At 42.1% G+C, this 22,134-nt stretch overlaps 1 protein-coding gene across 1 annotated transcript; it reads left to right on the forward strand.

Annotated features, from left to right (window-relative positions):
- The first annotated feature begins 6,295 nt into the window (after positions 1-6,295).
- On the forward strand, positions 6,296-16,873 carry LOC139444257 (proton-coupled folate transporter-like). Its single transcript, XM_071225180.1, has 5 exons — positions 6,296-6,374; positions 7,624-8,685; positions 9,705-9,788; positions 13,016-13,172; positions 16,825-16,873. Exons 1-5 carry the CDS (start codon positions 6,296-6,298, stop codon positions 16,871-16,873), a joined length of 1,431 nt encoding a protein of 476 aa, XP_071081281.1.
- The last annotated feature ends 5,261 nt before the right edge of the window (positions 16,874-22,134 follow it).

A 22,134-nucleotide genomic window follows, 5' to 3' on the forward strand; every position in this document is an offset into this window, starting at 1 on the left:
AATAGGAAGTGGGCGAGGCAACACCAGGGACGGAATGTGAGCCGATGGCACAACACAATGTTTACAGACGTATAAAGGTTTTTTCTCCAATTCATATATGGCACGTATGGCGGAAAACGACGTTGTCGACGGAGGCAAGCGGTGTGCCAGGGCTACAGTTCTTGGCCGTGATCGGAATGGGGGCGACGGTGTCATGGTGTGGGGCGGTATCACACATGACAGGCGAACTGATTAGGATATTGTGAATGGACATTTGACTGGCTAGTAAATATATATGTTGAATCCTGTCGTTGATCCATTTTCTAGAATTATCGGCAGAAATTTTATACAGCAAGATGACAATGCCAGATCGTCCCGATTATCTACGACGAGAATGCATATGGACATTGGAATGGCCCGCTAGGCTCCGACATGTCACAAACAGAGCATCTGTGGGATGTTCTCTGGTGGAGAGTGTGTATGTCAGAGATAACCCAGCACCCGCCAACGTTGTCCGGCTTGGCGTAGCTCTTTAGGCGAGTAGTATAGACAGTGGAGGTACGTCAATCCGCATAAATGTATGTCATGATGTTGCAGGACTAACATTTACATAGAATTATGGGGCACGACGCCATCTCATGATGCGGCAAGACAAAATTATGGGGCACCAATATATAGCATCAATATTTATCAAGAATATTTATCCTGACTCTATCCGGCTCCCTGGTTTTGGCGCGGAATGCTTGGCGTGCTTGTCTCCCCTGTACTGTGAACTTGTTTTTTGCATCTTCACAAATGCCACTTGTCTTAAAAGTATTTGATCGAATACCATGTTGCATTGTGTTGTTTGAATTCTGACAACACTAAACGAATCTCTTCCTCAGGTACCTTGCCATCAGCTGGTGCTGTTGAGATATGGTCCTCAGTGCTATTTAACTATTTAATGAAGAGAGAGAGAGTAACCAGGGAAAATTTATCGCACACGAAATCCAAAGATGATTGGAGATCTTATAAGATTGCCACAAGTTGTCCTGATGGCCACAAGTTGTATGTTTCTAGGTTCGTCAGCACCATACCCGTGCTCATGGGTTCCACCGAAGTGGTTAACGTCTGAGACCTGACACCCACAGGTGGTTTTGAGTGGGTAGATAATATAGATGTGAATAATATTCCCAAAGATTCTGATACATACTGGAAGTTGACTTTGAATACCCCACACATTTTCAAAACACCAATTGTTATCCGCTAGCCCCTGAAAGTTTAATGGTGTCTGACTATGAACATAACTTGATGGGAAAAGACAAAGCTAAAGTAGAAAAAACTCGTAACAATTTGATGGATTAGACAAAGTATATAGTCCACTATAGAAATCTCCAGTTATACCTATCATTTGGTATAAAACTAAAGAAACTACATAGTTTGATCAAAGCCCTTTTATGACACCATACATACGGAACGATGGCTACTAGTGAAAAGAACCTATATAAGCTCAAGAATAATTTGGTAAAACTATGGAGAATCACAGCAAATATTGATGTTGATTTTTTCGAAACAAACAGCTAGTCCAGCTTTTAACAAAACATATTTGATAACGACTTAGTAGCATTACATATGAAAAAGAGTAATATAAAATTCAAAAGACCAGTATATGTTATTATGAGTTTTCTTGACTTGTCAGAACACTAACTGTACGACTTTTATTACAATGAACTTAAGAAGCAACATGTTCATAGATGCGAGGTCTTATATACTACTCAAAAGAAGTTAAGGACCACTTGATGCTTTCATATTACTACAGTTAATCTGGCATGCCATGATGTATTAACTATAGTAATATGATAGAATCAGGTGGTCCTTAACTTCTTTTGAGTAGTATATACCGATACAAATTCATTTGTGATGGAAATACAAACTGATGATTTGTATAAAGATATGGCAGACAAATAGAAAGTATGATCCAAAGATTACCCAAAAGATAATCCACCCCAGCACAGTAAATACAAAGGTATTTGGTAAGATAAAGGATGAGTGTGCTGGAACTCCTATTGCTGAGTATGTTGGATTGAGATCAAAGATCTATTGCGTAAAGACTTCTGATAATGATGAACTAAGAATAGCTAAAGGTGTTAAGAAGTATGTAGTAACAAATCATCGTTAACGTGACCATGACGAGGCATTATTCAACAGTAGAACATTCAAACATGAGATGTGACATTAAGTGACAAGCACAGGGTATATGGATTAACAATGAATAAGACATCTTTATTCCCCCTTAGGTACACAGAGATGGGTTGATAAGTGGTGAACTACCCATGCATGTGGTTACTTTGGATGTAATACTGTATCACTGGAAAGTATTGGCAACTCTCCTCCTACAAATCCTCTGCGCGGTCCATCTGCATCATAATGCAAGTAAGGCTCACCACATCGACTAATGTTATATATCTTAAGAGACCAAACTGGATCAATTGCACAGCGTTGGCCTCCACTGAGTTCACCAGGCTGGTATAAATATCTTACACTGGAACTGTTTGTTCTTTACCTATCCGCGGCGCTGAAGATTCAGAAGTCACATATTTCATTTTAATAGCACCGGTTGGGCTCTTTCTAATTAATATTGATACTTCATTCTTTAGCGCTGATACAGCAGCTGATATTCGTGTCAACCATTCTGTTGATCTTTTATCAGTCATCATCATCATCATCATCATCATCATCATCATCTCCTGGGCATATTGATCCAAAATTCGGTTAAATCTTCCAACAATAGCTTGGCTACAATGGACCTCTTGTTCACCACGCCAGATTGCAACATCGTGCTTTGTTGATAGTTTAGTTACTGATCCTATAAACTCGAGTCCAGAATCTACTCGACATAACTATATATGCAATCTAGTGCATCAACTGCTTCAGTTGAATCTTTTGAGGTCAATGGCTCAGTATCTTTGTATCGACTAGATAATCTACTACTGTTAAGGCATATTCATTTTCTTTACATCGTGCCTTATGTGGAAGAAACAGGAGATCAGCCTGGTGAACTTCATTTGTTGTGGATATATTAACTTTTCTCTTGGTATATATCGTGGGCCTGGCAAGTATATTTGCCATATTGCTTCTGGTTTAGATATCTTATCTGCTGTAGCTAGTTTTTGTATTGCTCCCTTACCCTTCCAGTATCCTCACGGGCTATAGTAAATTATATCCATTATCAATTAATATTGATTCCTTTAATATAATATAGTAATATGGACTTTCAAATGTGGCACCTCATAATGTTTTAGTAAAGGTAGCATCTTTCTGCATCATGACATGTATGGTCATTATACCTCCATCAGTTACCTTAGTTTTTGTAGTTCGTATATACAGAGTTATATAAGAGTTATATAATTAAGCATGCAAATAATATTATAATATCACCGACTGACTGACTATACATAAATGCTATATCAATAATATCTGCCCGAGTAAGTGGCAAATCAAGACAAATAGATGCGCTAAATGGTTGTAAGGCAACATTAATATATATTAATATTAATATAATAATTATATATGTATATATGTATATTTGGAACATTTATCAACTGCGTCCGTAACAAAACGTATCTCACGTGAATATACGTTATTTGGAATTTGATTCCATGGAGTTGAAGTTAGGTTTGTTAAGACGTATAATATTATTTCATGGAATTCTAAGTCTACGGTCTACTGTCTAGTTTTATAGTTCCAAGCCATACATTAATTCCATGAAGCATTTTAGGCCAGGGTCAACCCTCGCATTCATTTGGGGACGCATTGCTTGATAAATTACAGTACCCATGGACAAATATAAGGGGTCACTTGATGAGTGAGTGAGTTGAGTTGAAAATGTGACATGGCCAAAGCATAAGTAACAAACGACAGACCGCGAAGACAGATAAGCTTGCCATGCTTCAGCATCTCCTACAGCTGTGGGGCAGCCCTGTGCGTGCGTTTGGTTTAGCTGATAACGATGGTTGACGGTTTCCATGTTTAAATACTTGTAGTTATTTTTATCAAACGGAGAATTCAGCGTTATTTGTCAGTCTTGTTTACACTTTTCAGTTCAATGAACTGAGACCGAAGTTTGTATAAATGGGATATTAGCAACGCCTGATCGATATTCTAGTAATAAAGGAACAATTATATTAATAATCTGTCACAATTGAAATCATATTCTGAATAGCAAACACATGGCAGCCACAACACCTACACTGTTCACAAAACAGTTGGACCGAACTCTTAACTGGTGAGCTGAATGTGATGTCCACACGCATGTGACAGGTACGTGTTAGCATTTCAATACTTCTGTTGTGGGTAAGGTCTCGAGAGATAAAATTCGTCACATCTGTTGCAGGTAAGGTCTTGAGAGACGCAATGTGCCACATCTATTGCAGGTAAGGTCTAGAGAGATGCTATTTGCCACATATATTGCAGGTAAGGTCTTGAGAGATGCTATTTGCCACATTTATTGCAGGTAAGGTCTTGAGAGATGCTATTTGCCACATTTTTTGCAGGTAAGGTCTTGAGAGATGCTATTTGTCACATCTATTGCAGGTAAGGTCTTGAGAGATGCTATTTGCCACATCTATTGCAGGAAAGGTCTTGAGAGATGCTATTTGTCACACCTATTGCAGGTAAGGTCTTGAGAGACGCAATGTGCCACATCTATTGCAGGTAAGGTCTTGAGAGATGCTATTTGCCACACCTATTGCAGGTAAGGTCTTGAGAGATGCTATTTGTCACACCTATTGCAGGTAAGGTCTTGAGAGATGCTATTTGTCACACCTATTGCAGGTAAGGTCTTGAGAGATGCTACTTGCCACATATGTTGCAGGTAAGGTCTAGAGAGATGCTATTTGTCACATTTATTGCAGGTAAGGTCTTGAGAGATGCTCTTTGTCACATCTATTGCAGGTAAGGTCTTGAGAGACGCAAGGTGCCACATCTATTGCAGGTAAGGTCTTGAGAGATGCTATTTGCCACACCTATTGCAGGTAAGGTCTTGGGAGATGCTATCTGTCACACCTATTGCAGGTAATGTCTTGAGAGATGCTATTTGTCACACCTATTGCAGGTAAGGTCTTGAGAGATGCTACTTGCCACATATGTTGCAGGTAAGGTCTAGAGAGATGCTATTTGTCACATTTATTGCAGGTAAGGTCTTGAGAGATGCTATTTGTCACACCTATTGCAGGTAAGGTCTTGGGAGATGATATATGCCACATCTATTGCAGGTAAAGTCTTGAGAGATGCTATTTGTCACACCTATTGCAGGTAAGGTCTTGGGAGATGCTATCTGTCACACCTATTGCAGGTAATGTCTTGAGAGATGCTATTTGTCACACCTATTGCAGGTAAGGTCTTGAGAGATGCTACTTGCCACATATGTTGCAGGTAAGGTCTAGAGAGATGCTATTTGTCACACCTATTGCAGGTAAGGTCTTGAGAGATGCTATCTGTCACACCTATTGCAGGTAAGGTCTTGAGAGATGCTATTTGCCACATCTATTGCAGGTAAGGTCTTGAGAGGTCCTATTTGTCACATATATTGCAGGTAAGGTCTTGAGAGATGCTATTTGTCACACCTATTGCAGGTAAGGTCTTGAGAGATGCTATATGCCACATCTATTGCAGGTAAAGTCTTGAGAGATGCTATTTGTCACACCTATTGCAGGTAAGGTCTTGAGAGATGCTATCTGTCACACCTATTGCAGGTAAGGTCTTGAGAGATGCTATTTGCCACATCTATTGCAGGTAAGGTCTTGAGAGATGCTCTTTGTCACATCTATTGCAGGTAAGGTCTTGAGAGGTCCTATTTGTCACATATATTGCAGGTAAGGTCTTGAGAGATGATATTTGCCACATCTGTTGCAGGTTAGGTCTTGAGATATACAATTCGTTATTACACCTCTTGCAAACGGTCATGAGAGATTCAGTTCATCAGATCTCATATTTTAGGTAAGGCCTAGAGATTACTTCTTTTCTATTCTAGGTTTTATGTCCTTATTCTCTTCTTTTTTGTGAGGGTCTTGACAAAAGTCATTGTAACTCTATTTACGAGGCAAGGTTTCGTGTTTTGCCCAAACTGACAAAGGACTGAACCGGAACTTTAAAATTCAGGAAACATGTTTGCAACATGTGCTCGACAAAATCTATATTGAACTAACGGTCTAACACGTAGCCGACTGAACTATACCCCCTTCCAATATGGCACAACTTAACGAACATTTGTACTTCTCTTGTAGTCCTCAAACACAAGACCTCTTCAAAACTAGAAGTACTACGTGATATTTAAGTCATGTCAGCACATAACGACTCCACTGTACACGAGACAAGTTTCACAACGTTCGGTGATGACGTTGGAAAAAAAGACGGGGGTAAGAAAACCTTCCTACCCAATATTATCACAACAAAAATACGTAGTTCTGGTGAGTTTACAGCCTTTGTAAAATCCTTATCAGAGATTTATAAAAAGAGTTTGAATGATGTTATCTGAGAGACCAGATATTTTTTCATCTACATCTGCAAAACCCGATATTGTTTTAACTAAAACTATGAGTTTAAATGTTTTTTTCTTTTTCTCAACAGTGAGAAGCATAGTTATTTTTTCAAAAAACCAAAAAAGTGGTCTCACATGACATTTATTGGCTAATCTGTGTGTAGTCTCATATGACATTGACCTTACACTGTGTCGTGGCACTATTCCAGCTATACGGCTGTAGTTTGTAAATAATTGGATCTGGACCAGACAATCCAGTGTTCGATATTGTGAGCATCGATCCACACAGTTGGGATACGATTACATATAATCAACCAAGTAATCGAGCATGATTACCCGATCCATTTATTGACGTCCTGCGATAAGCCTAGACGGCTGCGGACCTACTTGGCATTTGCGGTTAAACTGTCTGTGGTCTTTTATGACATTTGCAGTTAAACTTTGTGTGGTCAAATAGGTTTCTCATATTGTTGTGCTACTGAACCACTGGGAATAACTTACTTTAAGCAACCTATGGTTTTCGTTCGAGGCGACTTTATGTATGGGTTGGTCAAACTCAGTGACTTGTTTTATTGCGTGTCATCGACGGCGAGGATCGTTGCTCATGATGTCGATCACTGGTTTGTCTGAATATTTAAATGTCGCCGCCATATAAATGATGTATTCCTCAGGGCGACGTTAAAAATAAAGAAATAATCATACTTGTCTGTCAAAAATTCAAATAATCGATCACTTGCGAAAGATGTAGATGTAGCTGTAGGAATTTCGATTCAGAATAGGTCCCCACATATAAGAAAATATGAGCGTTGGAAAATAAAAAAACCAAAACAACCTTATACTTGTCTGCCAAAAACTTATATAAAGTTGCAAACGATCAGCGCACTCACATTAGAAAACAAGCCAAACAGCTCCACCCTGCCGTGCCGCTCTTACACCCTGTAGCGATTCTGATTCAGTATATTAGGCTCTGTAATCTGGTTGAGTGTGTGTCGTCATACCGAGTGCCTGTGTACCTGCTCCATCATTTGCACGACCACGTTATATAGATGGAATAGTTCTCCAGCCTGAAACAATTAACAAGCAAAAGTGATGTTTCACAAAATGTAGACTTGCGTTTTACGCTTCAGATTATGGTAGCATAGATCGCACCGCCCCAACTCCTGGACGACCTCGCTACGTGGCCGTGGAGGTCGTAGGACTCCTGTACTTCACCAACACCTACTATCTGATATACCACCAACAGTTCTACCTCCGCGAGAGGGCAAAGCTGGAGTATGATGTGAACCATCTCAGCGAGAGCCTCATGAATAACAGCACAGATCGAGAGAACACCATACAAGCCAAAGCTACTACTGATTTGATTCTCATAACTCTATGCCTGATCCTACCTGCTAGTTTAACTACTCTCCTGGTGGGGGGACTCTCGGACGTGTTTGGGCGGAAGATGCTAATGTATCTCTCACTAACAGGGGCAATGATTTATTGTATCAATATGATAATTGTTGTTCGGTACAGTTTAAGCGTCTACTTCTTGTGTATAGGAGCGGTGTTACATGGATTGGGAGGTTACTTTGCAACAATGATGACAGCCTTGTTTAGCACTGTAGCGGACATCACTGAACCAGGGGATAGGAGATCATGGCGTATGATTCTGCTCTCCTTCATCCTGTTCCTGGCCTCTGCTCTTGGAGCGTCTATTAGTGGAATCTGGATTGACAGAGCCGGCTACCTACAACCTCTGTACCTTAGTATTGCTCTCTGCATTGCATCGCTTTTTGTAGTCATAATTTTCATTCCAGAAACTCACCAGGCGGCGAAATCAAAACATGTACTGAAAGAAAATTTATCGATTATTAAACAAGGATTTAACTTTTACTTCGCCCCGTCAAAAACTCGCACGTTAGTCGGTTTGTGCCTCATGACATTCATCACATCTTTTTCTGTGGGCTTTACGAAACAGATGATCCTGAACCTGTTCCTGCTCACCAGCCCCTTCTTCTGGTCGACGACCCATATCACTCTGTACTCTGCCCTTAGGGTGTTGCTGTCTTGGTTCGTCATCTTACTGACGACAGGGTGTCTCAGACGAGTCATGTCCGCCATCAGCCTGACTCTCGTTGGCGTCCTGTCAAACATCGTGTCACTTGTCCTCATCGCGACCAGCACCAACGACCCCATGATATATATAGGTGAGAGTACATGCATCTACGTACTTGTATTACATTCATCCCATACAGCAACATGGTACCCTGTCTCGTCGTATACGAGCTCCGTGTTCTTGTCGATAGGACCGCCTCCGTGGTCTAGTGGTAGAGCGTCCACCCGGAGAGCGTCAAACCAAAAGATGTTAAAAGATGGTACTTGTCGTTACCCTGTCTCGGCAATAAGGGGATAAAACAACGACTGGTGGCTCGGAGACAGTATACTGTGTCTGAGTGGGGTATTCATGTTGAACTGCGGCAACTGTTCTCAGTTGGCTAGCTATCACTATAAATCGGCATCAGTCCGGAATGGTAAAAGCAGCCACGCACACACACACATACACGCACACGCATGCGCATGCACACGCACGCATACACACACGCACACACACACACACACACACACACACACACACACACACACACACACACACACACACACACACACACACACACACACACACACACACACACACACACACACACGTGTGCACGTCGCTATATAAGTGCAATGATCTTGGACGCGACGTTAAACCCAATTTTCCCCACCTCTAGTCAGGGGAGCGGAAGGTCCGTGGTTCGATCCACCGTCTGTGGCATACCAAACGACGTTTCAAAATGATACTTGTTGTAACCTTGCATTGTGCTCAGCATACAACAAGGACTAGTCGACTTTGAATCAGTATACTTTGTCTGAGCGTGGTATTCATGACAAATTGTATCAAGCACTACAAACCGGGATACGGCCGGACTTGTACAATCACAAGCTCGCACGCACGACCATTGCACACGCACAACTGCTTTGAAAGTGCAATAATCTTGAACACGACGTTAAATCCTAAAAAGAAACTCACCTCAACTCTCGGGCTCACCACATCCTTCTACTCCAACCCACGGTCTCTTCATATTCATGAAGTGATGTATTCCTTGACGTGAAGTAGCTGATAATAGTATCACACCATGGCACTAATCTACTTCCATGTGCTAACTACAATCTTCTGTTTCAGCGGGTGTGGCGGGCGTATATGCCCAAGCAACAGGCCCTTTAATGAGAGGGTTTATGTCTAGTCTCGCAAGTCCTGACCAGCAAGGTAAGCCAGCTGTTTCAAGAACAAATTTTTCAAAGTATTCCCCAGAAACCCCTCTCCCTGAGCAGACACTATGGGAGACCAAACAATCACTTTCAACAGCACGATCACGCGCGGTAACACTATTACCTTGGTTATGTAATATTATGCGGAATGAAAAAAAAGAAGATTTTTTACACCCACTCTATTTAACGAGCTTTTTGTCAAATCATGGATGTACAGCTGTTACAAACTTTGTGTTGTTACTCTCAAACATTAAAGCTATATTGCATTTTCATTAAAGAATCGGAAATGAAGCCGCCGTGTACTGACATTGTATTTAATATTATTGCAATCTCAATATTAGGTACTTCATATATCTATAAAAGCGAACCAATATCTCTGATATCTCATTTGTCCAACCCTTTACCTGTCGAGACCTTAATAACAATAACGTTGACTTTGCCCTGTAGAGCTATATGAGCTTACGATCTTCAACTTGGAAACCGTAAAATGCTATGCTGCTTTGTCGAAAGCGACTGACCTATCCCGTAAGGTACATTATAAGTTGTAGCAGGATCCCTCGGGGTAGATGGGGTTATATGCGTCCCTCTTTATGTCTTATACCACTCGCCGGAGCAGCCTATGTAGCTGGGATATAGCATAGGTCTTATACCACTCGCCGGAGCAGCCTTTGTAGCTGGGATATAGCATAGGTCTTATACCACTCGCCGGAGCAGCCTATGTAGCTGGGATATAGCATAGGTCTTATACCGCTCGCCGGAGCAGCCTATGTAGCTGGGATATAGCATAGGTCTTATACCACTCGCCGGAGCGACCTATATAGCTGAGATATAGCATAGGTCTTATACCACTCGCCGGAGCAGCCTTTGTAGCTGGGATATAGCATAGGTCTTATACCACTCGCCGGAGCAGCCTATGTAGCTGGGATATAGCATAGGTCTTATACCACTCGCCGGAGCAGCCTTTGTAGCTGAGATATAGCATAGGTCTTATACCACTCGCCGGAGCAGCCTTTGTAGCTGAGATATAGCATAGGTCTTATATCACTCGCCGGAGCAGCCTTTGTAGCTGGGATATTGCATAGGTCTTATACCACTCGCTGGGATATAGCATAATTCGGTGGATAAATCTCTCTGACTCACGTAATCACCAACCCACATGTAAGTAGCACATGGGAAGGGGAGACATGATATATGTCATGAATGACGTGTACGAGGATACATTTTCTTCAGTGAGTACATGATTGTATGGACACGAGTTCTAAAAAGGCATTATCGTCTTTTTCGAAAATAATTCAGATACTTTTGGGAATTAACGGTTTAACAATGGCGTGTGTCACACCTCCATGTCAGAATGATGAGATCTGATTGGTCTACGTGTTTACTTGCGGAAAGACTGTGATGGCATGCAAAATATATTAATGAAAACCCAATGGTTTTTTTGATCGTCAAACAAGTGCTGTTGCACGTGTACGTCATGATGGTGTGTTTCGGCGCGTCAACTTCTTAAAACGTTCTTTTGACAGATCCTCTGGATTGGTAAAAGTGGGTTTTGGTATGGGCCGGCTAATCTGCCTTTATTTAAGTTCCATTTGTTCCATATTGGGATCTTAAGCTGGCCACTGTGGAACCTGTGTAATTGAGGATTGAGTGACTAATATTTTTTTTGGTTCATTGGGGTATGAATCGAACTTTTGTAAGAATTGTACAGTTTGCACATCGGTTTTTCGATTCATACCCCAATGAACCGAAAGAAAATAGACAGTCAATCCTTAAAATTAAATTCGACAACGTAAAACATATTTTATCTACAATAGTTTAACAAAAAACAGTTAAATATATCAAAGCAGACAAAAATGACGAGATTGATAAATATTCCAGATGTATGAATACATACTGTGACGTGAAATGAATCAGGTGATCGTTTAATTTATGCACATAACTTTACACGCCTACACAGTCAGTAGCCAATCAACGGAGAGTAGGGTCAAAACAATGTTCATATGACCTGTTAATTAAGGCAAAAGGCGAGAAGAAGTGAAACAGTCAGACTGTAATATGCCCAGGAGAAGGTGTCTCTTTCAAATGACATGGTCAGTTACCGCCAGATTCAAACATGACTTCCCTGTAAACGGGAAAACACAGTTGGAAAAATGCTAGTTAGAAATGAAACCCGAAGACATGAAAGTTGAACCGAGGCGAGCGGGAAAGACAGGCGAGCGAGCCTGCACGTTTGCTGTTTCATTCATTCTCGGTAGTTTGTACAACGAATATGCATCAAAGTCGCTAAATGTCCTGTGCATAACGATACACGTGAGCAGAAAGGGAATTTCCTCGACTGTAATATTGGGATTCCCCGACATTACGCAGTAATAAAAGTAGTGCGCCTCGGTGGGCGTGGCTAAATTTTTTACATTCATTGAAATGAACGCAGTAACACGTGACCAATTCAGACAATCAGAACGAAAATTTGATTATACCGATCTATACCGAAAGTATTACAGTATTAAATTAAAGACTTTGTCCATAAATTGTGTCTACTTTGAAAACTTCGATTCGCTGTTGTGTTGACTCCAACTGTTTTCCGAGACGATTCTCCGCCACTGGGTGCTTGAACCTTCCATTTCCTCGTACAGTAATAAACCCCCCAAAGTTATTAACAAGATGCTGCTGATGAAGACACATTCGTTCTGCTTACTGTTGTGCACGGACAAAGTCTGGATGCAGTCACGAGCGTCACCTGACCGGTTTTGTAATTGCTCGCAACTTAAACAAATTTGTTCCCCACTGGCTTTCACAAATTATGCTTATTTGAAATTTAACATGACAAAGTGAACATGTCATGCATGTTTGGACTTCTAGTGTCGACCTTGATCAAATTCACAACTTAATTTCAATTTGCATGAAGAATGTACGAGAAAGATGACATGATGCTACGAACAACTATTTAGCTGCCATTCTAAATGCTGTTATCTAACTTTCAATGTAACCACCTAAATACTGATTGCTCCTGGTCTGCTTAAAAATCAAATTTTGACCAACCAAACCAGTGATTGACTGCATGAGCAACGATCTACACCGTCGGGGCATAATGACATACGATCATCAAGGTCACACATTCTAACCACCCCAACCAAAACATGACTTAGGGCTAACTTGGGCTACATGCCGTTGGTTCAAGAAACAAGGATCCTGCAAAAGAGTGTTTGTAGTTTCAATCTGTTTCAGGTGCCGTGTTTTGTGTGCTTGATCTCAGCGAGATGGTCTCCACTGCAGTGTTTACAGTGGCCGGAGGTCTGATCTACGCGGCAACACTAGCGATATTTCCGGGCTTTGTATTCATTGCACTCGCTCTCATCCTACTCTTTGTTGCCGTGGCTCTGTTGTGAGTATACATTGTGTTTGTTCTGGTAGTGACAGCACTACTGATTGTTGCCATCACGTGTTTGTTCCTCTTTGTGTGTTTGACCACAAGCCTAGCTTGTGGTAGTGGCATCTCTAGTGTGAGTAAACATAAGCCAGGTTTCTGCTTGTGGCAGATCTGGTGTGTGTAAATACAGGCCACGCTCCTGGTAGTGGCAGATCTAGTGTGAGTAAATACAGGCCACGCTCCTGGTAGTGGCAGATCTAGTGTGAGTAAACATAAGCCAGGTTTCTGCTTGTGGCAGATCTGGTGTGTGTAAATACAGGCCACACTCCTGGTCGTGGCAGATCTAGTGTGAGTAAATACAGGCCACGCTCCTGGTAGTGGCAGATCTAGTGTGAGTAAATACAGGCCACGCTCCTGGTAGTGGCAGATCTAGTGTGTGTAAATACAGGCCACGCTCCTGGTAGTCGCAGGTCTGGTGTGAGTAAATACAGGTCACGCTCCTGGTAGTGGCAGATCTGGTGTGAGTAAATACAGGCCACGCTCCTGGTAGTGGCAGATCTAGTGTGAGTAAATACAGGCCACGCTCCTGGTAGTGGCAGATCTAGTGTGTGTAAATACAGGCCACGCTCCTGGTAGTCGCAGGTCTGGTGTGAGTAAACACAGGTCACGCTCCTGGTAGTGGCAGATCTGGTGTGTGTAAATACAGGCCACGCTCCTGGTAGTCGCAGGTCTGGTGTGAGTAAATACAGGTCACGCTCCTGGTAGTGGCAGATCTAGTGTGTGTAAATACAGGCCACGCTCCTGGTAGTTTCAGGTCTGGTGTGAGTAAATACAGGTCAGCTCTTGGAAGTGGCAGATCTTGTGTGAGTTAACACAGGCCACGCTCCTGGTAGTGGCAGATCTAGTGTGAGTAAACACAGGTCACGCTCCTGGTAGTGGCAGATCTGGTGTGTGTAAATACAGGCCACGCTCCTGGTAGTCGCAGGTCTGGTGTGAGTAAATACAGGCCACGCTCCTGGTAGTCGCAGGTCTGGTGTGAGTAAATACAGGTCAGCTCTTGGAAGTGGCAGATCTTGTGTGAGTAAACACAGGCCACGCTCCTGGTAGTGGCAGACCTAGTGTGAGTAAACACAGGCCACGCTCCTGGTAGTGGCAGATCTAGTGTGAGTAAATACAGGTCACGCTCCTGGTAGTGGCAGATCTAGTGTGAGTAAATACAGGTCACGCTCCTGGTAGTGGCAGATCTGGTGTGTGTAAACACAGGTCACGCTCCTGGTAGTCGCAGGTCTGGTGTGAGTAAATACAGGTCAGCTCTTGGAAGTGGCAGATCTTGTGTGAGTAAACACAGGCCACGCTCCTGGTAGTGGCAGATCTAGTGTGAGTAAATACAGGCCACGCTCCTGGTAGTGGCAGATCTGGTGTGTGTAAATACAGGCCACGCTCCTGGTAGTTTCAGGTCTGGTGTGAGTAAATACAGGTCACGCTCCTGGTAGTGGCAGATCTAGTGTGAGTAAACACAGGTCACGCTCCTGGTAGTGGCAGATCTAGTGTGAGTAAACACAGGCCACACTCCTGGTCGTGGCAGATCTAGTGTGAGTAAACACAGGCCACGCTCCTGGTAGTGGCAGACCTAGTGTGAGTAAATACAGGCCACGCTCCTGGTAGTGGCAGATCTAGTGTGAGTAAACACAGGCCACGCTCCTGGTAGTGGCAGATCTAGTGTGAGTAAAAACACAGGTCACGCTCCTGGTAGTGGCAGATCTGGTGTGAGTAAACACAGGTCACCTCTTGGTAGTGGCAGATCTGGTGTGAGTAAACACAGGTCACCTCTTGGAAGTGGCAGATACAGGGTGGTGTGAGTAAACACAGGCCACGGTCCTGGTAGTGTCAGGCCTAGTGTGAGCAGACACAGTCCAGGCTCCTGGTAGTGACAGCACTATTGAGCGTAGCCATCACGTGTTTGTACCTCTTAGGGTGTCGTTCGTAGTAGTGGCAGCTCTAGTGTGAGTAAAGACAAGCCACGTTCCTGGTAGTGACAGCTCTAGTGTGAGCATACACAGGCCACGCTCCTGGTAGTGACAGACCTAGTGTGAGTATACACTGTCCACGATCCTGGTAGTGGCAGCTCTAGTGTGAATAAACACAGGCCACGCTCCTGGTAGTGGCAGATCTAGTGTGAGTAAACACAGGTCACGCTTCCGGTAGCGGCAGGCCTAGTGTGAGTAAACACAGGCCACACTCCTGGTAGTGACAGATCTAGTGTGTTTAAACACATACCACACTCCTGGCAGTGACAGACCTTGAGTGAGTAAACACATACCATACTCCTGGTAGTGACAGACCTTGAGTGAGTAAACACATACCACACTCCTGGTAGTGGCAGACCTAGAGTTAGTCAACACAGGCCACACTCCTGGCAGTGACAGATCTAGTGTGTTTAAACACATACCATACTCCTGGTAGTGACAGACCTTGAGGGGGTAAACACATACCACACTCCTGGTAGTGGCAGACCTAGAGTTAGTCAACACAGGCCACACTCCTGGTAGTGACAGACCTTGAGTGAGTAAACACAGGCCACACTCCTGGTAGTGGCAGACCTAGAGTTAGTCAACACAGGCCACACTCCTGGTAGTGACAGACCTTGAGTTAGTCAACACAGGCCACACTATGGTACTGACAGACCTTGAGTTAGTCAACATAGGCCACGCTTCTGGCAGCAGCAGACCTTGTGTGAGTAAACATCTCTGAAGAATAATAAGCATGCTCCTGGAGGTGGACGATTAAGTGTGAGACAGACCTGTTCTATATAGTGTCATGTCATGCGTCTTCTTGTGTGCAGTGTTGAGACATTTGCTGTATTCCACGTAATCGAAGTTGTCTGAGCATACCGTAAGACGGCCTAACGGTGCCACTTTGTCAGCTTGATTTTTTAAATAGAAGTTTCTTTATGTTTCAATTATATGCTTATGTTTTCGATATCTCGAGGTTTTCTTGTTACTTCGATTATATTTTCGTAATTTCAATAATGTTTTGTTACTTCGAGGTTTTTTTCATTACTTCGCATATTTTCAGATTTTTTCTATTATTTACTCGTCAGTTCAAGTCTATTTCAAAAACTTGAAATTTCGAATTTTCCTCATTGCTTCCATTATTCCGATTATTCTCAGGGGCAGTGGGGTAGCCAAGTGGCTAAAGCCTGCGTTCGTCACGTCGAAGGCCCGGGTTCGATTCCCCATATGGGTACAATATATGGTACCCATGTCTGATGTCCCCCGACGTGATATTGCTGGAATATTGAACAAAATCGGCGTAAAACCACACTCACACACTCGATCATTTTCTCGTTGAAATGACGAGAGAAACAAAAACGAAATTTCGAGTTTTTGAGATAAGCTTGACATTACCAGGAAATAAACGAAGTAACCAGAAAAAACCTCGAGGAGACATATAAAAGAGAGAGAATATAATCAAAATAACTAGAAACTGATTAAAAAAATGGCGCCATTAGGCTTTCGTATGTCGTCAATGATATTACTTTGCCCACGATTAAAGTTTTAACGATAGTACTCTTAACTATTGACAATGCTGCAACAATCACATTTCATTCGTGATCATTCTTGCCAATTGTAGATTAATGAACAATGCATTTCACCATTTTCTTCAGCATCGCCAAACGACTCCAGGACCGCGAGGGAGACGGAAGCATAGATTAGAAGATATGTCCATCCTCAGTATAAATACATGCATGTTGAATAAAGGAAAACGTCAAACGAAGTTGCTCATTCTAATGATAAATCGTTACCATGGAAGATCCTGGTTATAAAACAACAGGAATATCCGAAAAGAGATATACGGATAAACGATGAACAAGAATATCTACAGATCTTGTAATATGTTGCCTGTTGTCATTAATCATGCAGTTATATTGGACACTGAAAATAAAGTATACAATTGTGAAAAAACAAACTTAACAGATGTAGGATCTATCATATGTATGAACTTACAGTATTTATTTAGATAATTAGTTGGAAGTTTAAATCATTAATCCGTGAAAATAAGAGGGAATAAATTGGTACCATTGCTGAGTAGAGATTAATTGTTCAAAGGTGTGGACATAAGTGGGACTCGGGCCAACGGGAATATCACATATCATGATGGGAGTTATAAGGTTCGAAATAGCATCCGAACTGTCAGAAATAGGGCAGTCCTACGAGCAAATGAAATATAAATGGTCTGAGTGAGGTGAGCCTAAATTCTTGGAAATCGTGGAATTCGCCTAACAGAGGACCAAATAAGGAATCGGGGTAAGAACGAGTATGGACTAGTCTTTTGCAAGGGGGAAAGGATGCGGACCTTTGGTTAACGAAAATGATGATTGTTGTGACGTAGGAACCCGTGTTTTAGACGTAGAAGCGAACCCAAAGTAAGACAGTCATGGGCGCACCCGCTCTTGTCTATTGTCACTGAACTCGTACTCAGAGACATTCTTAAGGCATCACAGTTTTGACTGAAGCCTTGCGGCCGAAGTCTCTTAGTCAAGTGTTTATAAATCAAATGCAATTATATATAAAATAGATTTATCTGTCCCCGTTAACAGTAATATGGTCGACAAGACTCAGGAACCACATGGCTAATGGAAATTACACTTTCATCCCAAGTACCAAGCTGTACCTATTGATACCTATGTACCTATTGTCGTGAATGTTCTTCTCCGGATTATTGCGGCCACAACGCAGCAACTTTCTCCTCCAGTACACGGGGATGGAAGGGAGGCCTTCTGTATGCACGTTCCACCAATACGTTTCGATTGATACTTTCAACCGGAAATAATTCCTTGCAGTCGTCGTTGAGTGTAACCAGATCATGAACGGTTTCTAATCACTCCTCATGCAATCCCCTATATGTTTCCACGAGTACTTTACATCATGAAATTAATGTGTCACCAAATATATGTGAGTGTTGATCCTTGGCCAAATGTGCGCTATGGAAAGTATGCGAGCGTTGACCCATGACCTAAAATGCATCATGGAATTAATGCGAGAAGTATTGCCTCTGAACGATAAAAAGACTATACGGTAGTCTGTAGATCAAGGGGGATAGTTCTATCGCTATTCAACTTCTGTATCACAATGAATGCGTCGCTTCGGTGTGCATGCTAACGCTGTTATCACGCAGTGTAAAAAAGAAGTTGTATATTCACAGAAGGTTTTCCCCAGGTCATCGGGGCGGTCGGGTAGCCTATTGGTTAAAGCGTTCGCTCGTCACGCCGAAAACCCGGGTTCAATTCCCGACATGGGTACAAAGAAACAACCAGGAAACATATTTATAACAATAGTCCTGTGATGTTTGAGAAAAGTTTGAGGAATTTGATCAACATACGCAAAGTAGGCAGCCCTTTTCCAGTCAACTATGAGCTACCCCCGCCACACCACAGCCACGCGCCCAGGTGGCTCTTGAACCTATGGCTTGATGCATCGCCCTCTACCCTGGCCTTGGTAGTGAGAGCATTAGTGTGAATTTTGAGCGGGTCATTACAACTGGTTTACCATTCTGGTAACTGAGGAAAACTGGTGATTCCAGAGAACCGCCATTGTTCACACTGAACAAGTGAAGGATAGCTCTGACTGGGCAAAGGGGATGTGGGTTAATGCATGGTAATCTCACCTCATACATTCTTTCCTTAAACTGAATAGTTTTGGACCAGTTCACTCTCACTCCATGTGAACAGTCCGAGTATAACTTCCTCTTGAAAGCTGCTTCGTACTTGAATAATTTTTCTCCGAGTCAGGGAAAAGGTTTGATTTGCGAAACAATCCAAAAAACATCATCAGCATACCACTCCACAAGTTTACATGTGAAAGGTTGCTAAATGCAAGCACTCCCCTGAGTTGTAGCAACATGATCGGTGTCATATGTTCTATGTACAACACATCCTTTAATTCTTGAAGTTACCCTGAGAGTAGACTTCAGAAGCCAACTATTTGAAATGGGTGCTCATACCCACACACAAGATGCAAAATTCGCATAATATAATGCACTGTTTAATTGAAGTAGGATCATATTGCGAGTGAGGCGGCATAGAGCACAAACATGCCACACTGTGACTGGGACGGGAGCCTTCCCTATTAACTTACAAAACTTCAGATATGCACTCAAATGCAGCTTGTACGTTCTCATGGTATTCTCTGAGAAAGTCGATGCACGATATTCAGGAACTTCCTCTGTGCATACGTGAGCCCTTCTTGTTATGACCATCTTCAATACAGAAACATCCTTGACTGCAGGGACATTGAATTTACAAACTCTGGGAGCACCATGAGGCCTGACTTACAACACTGAAACCACTTACTGAGTAATGTGCACAATTTTGTAAGGATGTTAGGCTCATGGAGTCGCTAAATAGTGTCTGGAATGATGTTACATCTGCCGGGTATGTGACTCTCTTTTACTGTGAAGGTCCACCGCGCATTTGCCACAACACTGTCTGTATGCACAACCATGGCTTTATCCTTCCATCCCTTGGCCCCTTTTCTCACTGCCAGAACAAGTGCCAACATTTTCTTATAGTTAATATGCAAGGTATCAATTGCCGTCCAATCAGCTTGCCATGCTGAATAGTGCCTCTCCCAACTGCTGCTGTGAAAGCATCCACGTGAACTGGATCCGTTTCCGTTGAAACATAATACACTGATACATTAAATATGGCAAGATAAGCTAGCCACCGTGCCAAATCGCTCTTAAATTCGTGCGATAATACTGCATTGACGCTACAGGCCACACATCGTGTCCAGAATGTGTCGAAGAAAAAGTTCCTCCTAATATTGCCTGGCATGCCCAATTTAATAATCCTGCTAGTCCTTGCAATTGTCGTTTTGATGCTCTTCTTCTGCTTTAAAATCTCTTTTGTTTCTCATTTAACTTAGAAACTCTCTTATCACAGCCAAATATTCAAGTTCCACGAATATACACATCCATATATATTGTGAAAAGTGCGCAAACGTCACTTTTCACTTTCCCCTGAATCACACGGCCAAGAAGACTGTGTAAGTCTCCAGGTATATACAGCTCGAACGGCTTTGCTGTTATAAGTGTATTTGTAAGAATGCATTGTCATGTTATAATTGTACTAGGCGTGACAAAAATGCTTAGTTCTAATCAATAGCTTTTGTTTTCGAATTGTTCTTCCTGAAAGTGCTCTAAACGCCTCAGTAACATTTAAAAGAACAAAAAATATTCAAAGTAAATAACTTTTAATATATTACTGTGTAACAAAAAAAGTTACAACTTTTGAAAATGACTCGTACACATCCTGCTAACATAGGATATTCATTTTGTGTTAAATTCATTCATTATTTAGACTTTTAACCTGTGGCCGTTATGACTTTTTGTTGGTGTGGCCGTTATGATTTTGTCTGTGGCAGTTTTGGCTATGGGTTTGTGGCCGTTTTGACTGCAACCCTTTGTGATTGGTGCCACCAGTGGGACAGGATACGTATCATCACTAGTTGATGACTATGGAAAAAGTTTTGTCGCTTTTATGGATGTAATGTGCTTTTTAAACAAGAAAATGTAACCCGCTATTGTTCATTAATACATAAGGTTATATCTGCCACAAACAAAGAAAATATAACCCGCCATTTTTCATTAATACATAATGTTATATCTGCCACAAACAATGTACCGATGTACCAATATTCTAAGGGTTCAAAGGTTATGTAATAACAACTGACCCCTTTTTTCGTCGATACCAGGAGTGTTCTTTTGTTCAAGCCGTACTCCATATTCGGGAAGGCCTCCGTCATCTGAAATGAGGTGACTGGAACAAGTCTTCCTGCAGTCCCAGTCCCGTGCAATGTAGACACAGCCACGCCTTCTGTTTCCTGCAACAATTAAGTTTAACATAATTTTCATTTACTGTAAGCATGTTAAATAACATACCGAGTAGGTTAATCTATGGACAAAAACACTAATAGTTTAAGAATAAGAATGAGGCAGGATTTTGAATTGTTACGGTTACATCTGTTATACAATGTGTTACACTGTATTGCAAAGATATAACGTTTGAGAGAAATTAATAAGTGACAAAATGTCGTGCCACTTTGTCAGGTTCACTTCACGATCCACCTCGAACAGTTGCAAGCTACCTCACCCCTACCACCTACATTGGGTGACTTTGTAAAAAGATTGGAAAATATTCCTGGACTGGAAAATAATAGTCACAATACCAATTGCCTGAACATTTCATTGATTTATTTGATAGTCTGACTGATTCAACTAGAACTAAAACCGAGATACTGAATAAAGCTATCTTACTGAGCAAAGACTTTTTACTAGAATATTTTTCTCGAATTTAATGAACATTATTTCTGGGGCGGGATCTGGATCCGACGAGATATAAATGACTCAAGCCATTGGTCAGGTCATCTTCCCGAGGCAAAGGCGTTTACTAACTGTAAAAGTCTACCCTTGCCGAACTAGGCTGGAATTCCGGAGTTACATTTTGGCTGTACTAACGAGTGCATGCACAGTCCAATCAAAATCGCGTGACGCACTGGACATCCGGTTCGTAAACAACATGGATTTCAATGTGCAGATCTCGGTCGACTGAAAGATGTGCAAAGCATGTATACCGCCAAATGGGCGTTTACAGATGTTTTGCAAATCTTTTCATGTTTTTAACCAATGTGCTCAAGTGATTTGATGCACTTCGTGAGATAAGGCCCGTTTTATTACCGATCAGATCGTCTTGAATGGGCACCGACATTTTCTTTGAAGCATTTGCAAGTGATATGAGAATCGGTATCTGATTGGTCAGTAGTAGGGACATAGAAGGGACATAACTCTTAATAGCCACTGGTGGCGCTACGATAGCGCCTGGAAATTCCAGCCTGCATGTAGTTCGGCAAGGGTGGAAACTGGACTTTTATAGTCAGTTAACGTCCTTGACCTGGCAAGATGTGGTTAGGTACTCAGA

This window comes from Haliotis cracherodii, unplaced genomic scaffold (genome assembly GCF_022045235.1).
Source record: "Haliotis cracherodii isolate W230 unplaced genomic scaffold, xgHalCrac1.p SCAF_5, whole genome shotgun sequence".
Taxonomy (NCBI): domain Eukaryota; kingdom Metazoa; phylum Mollusca; class Gastropoda; order Lepetellida; family Haliotidae; genus Haliotis; species Haliotis cracherodii.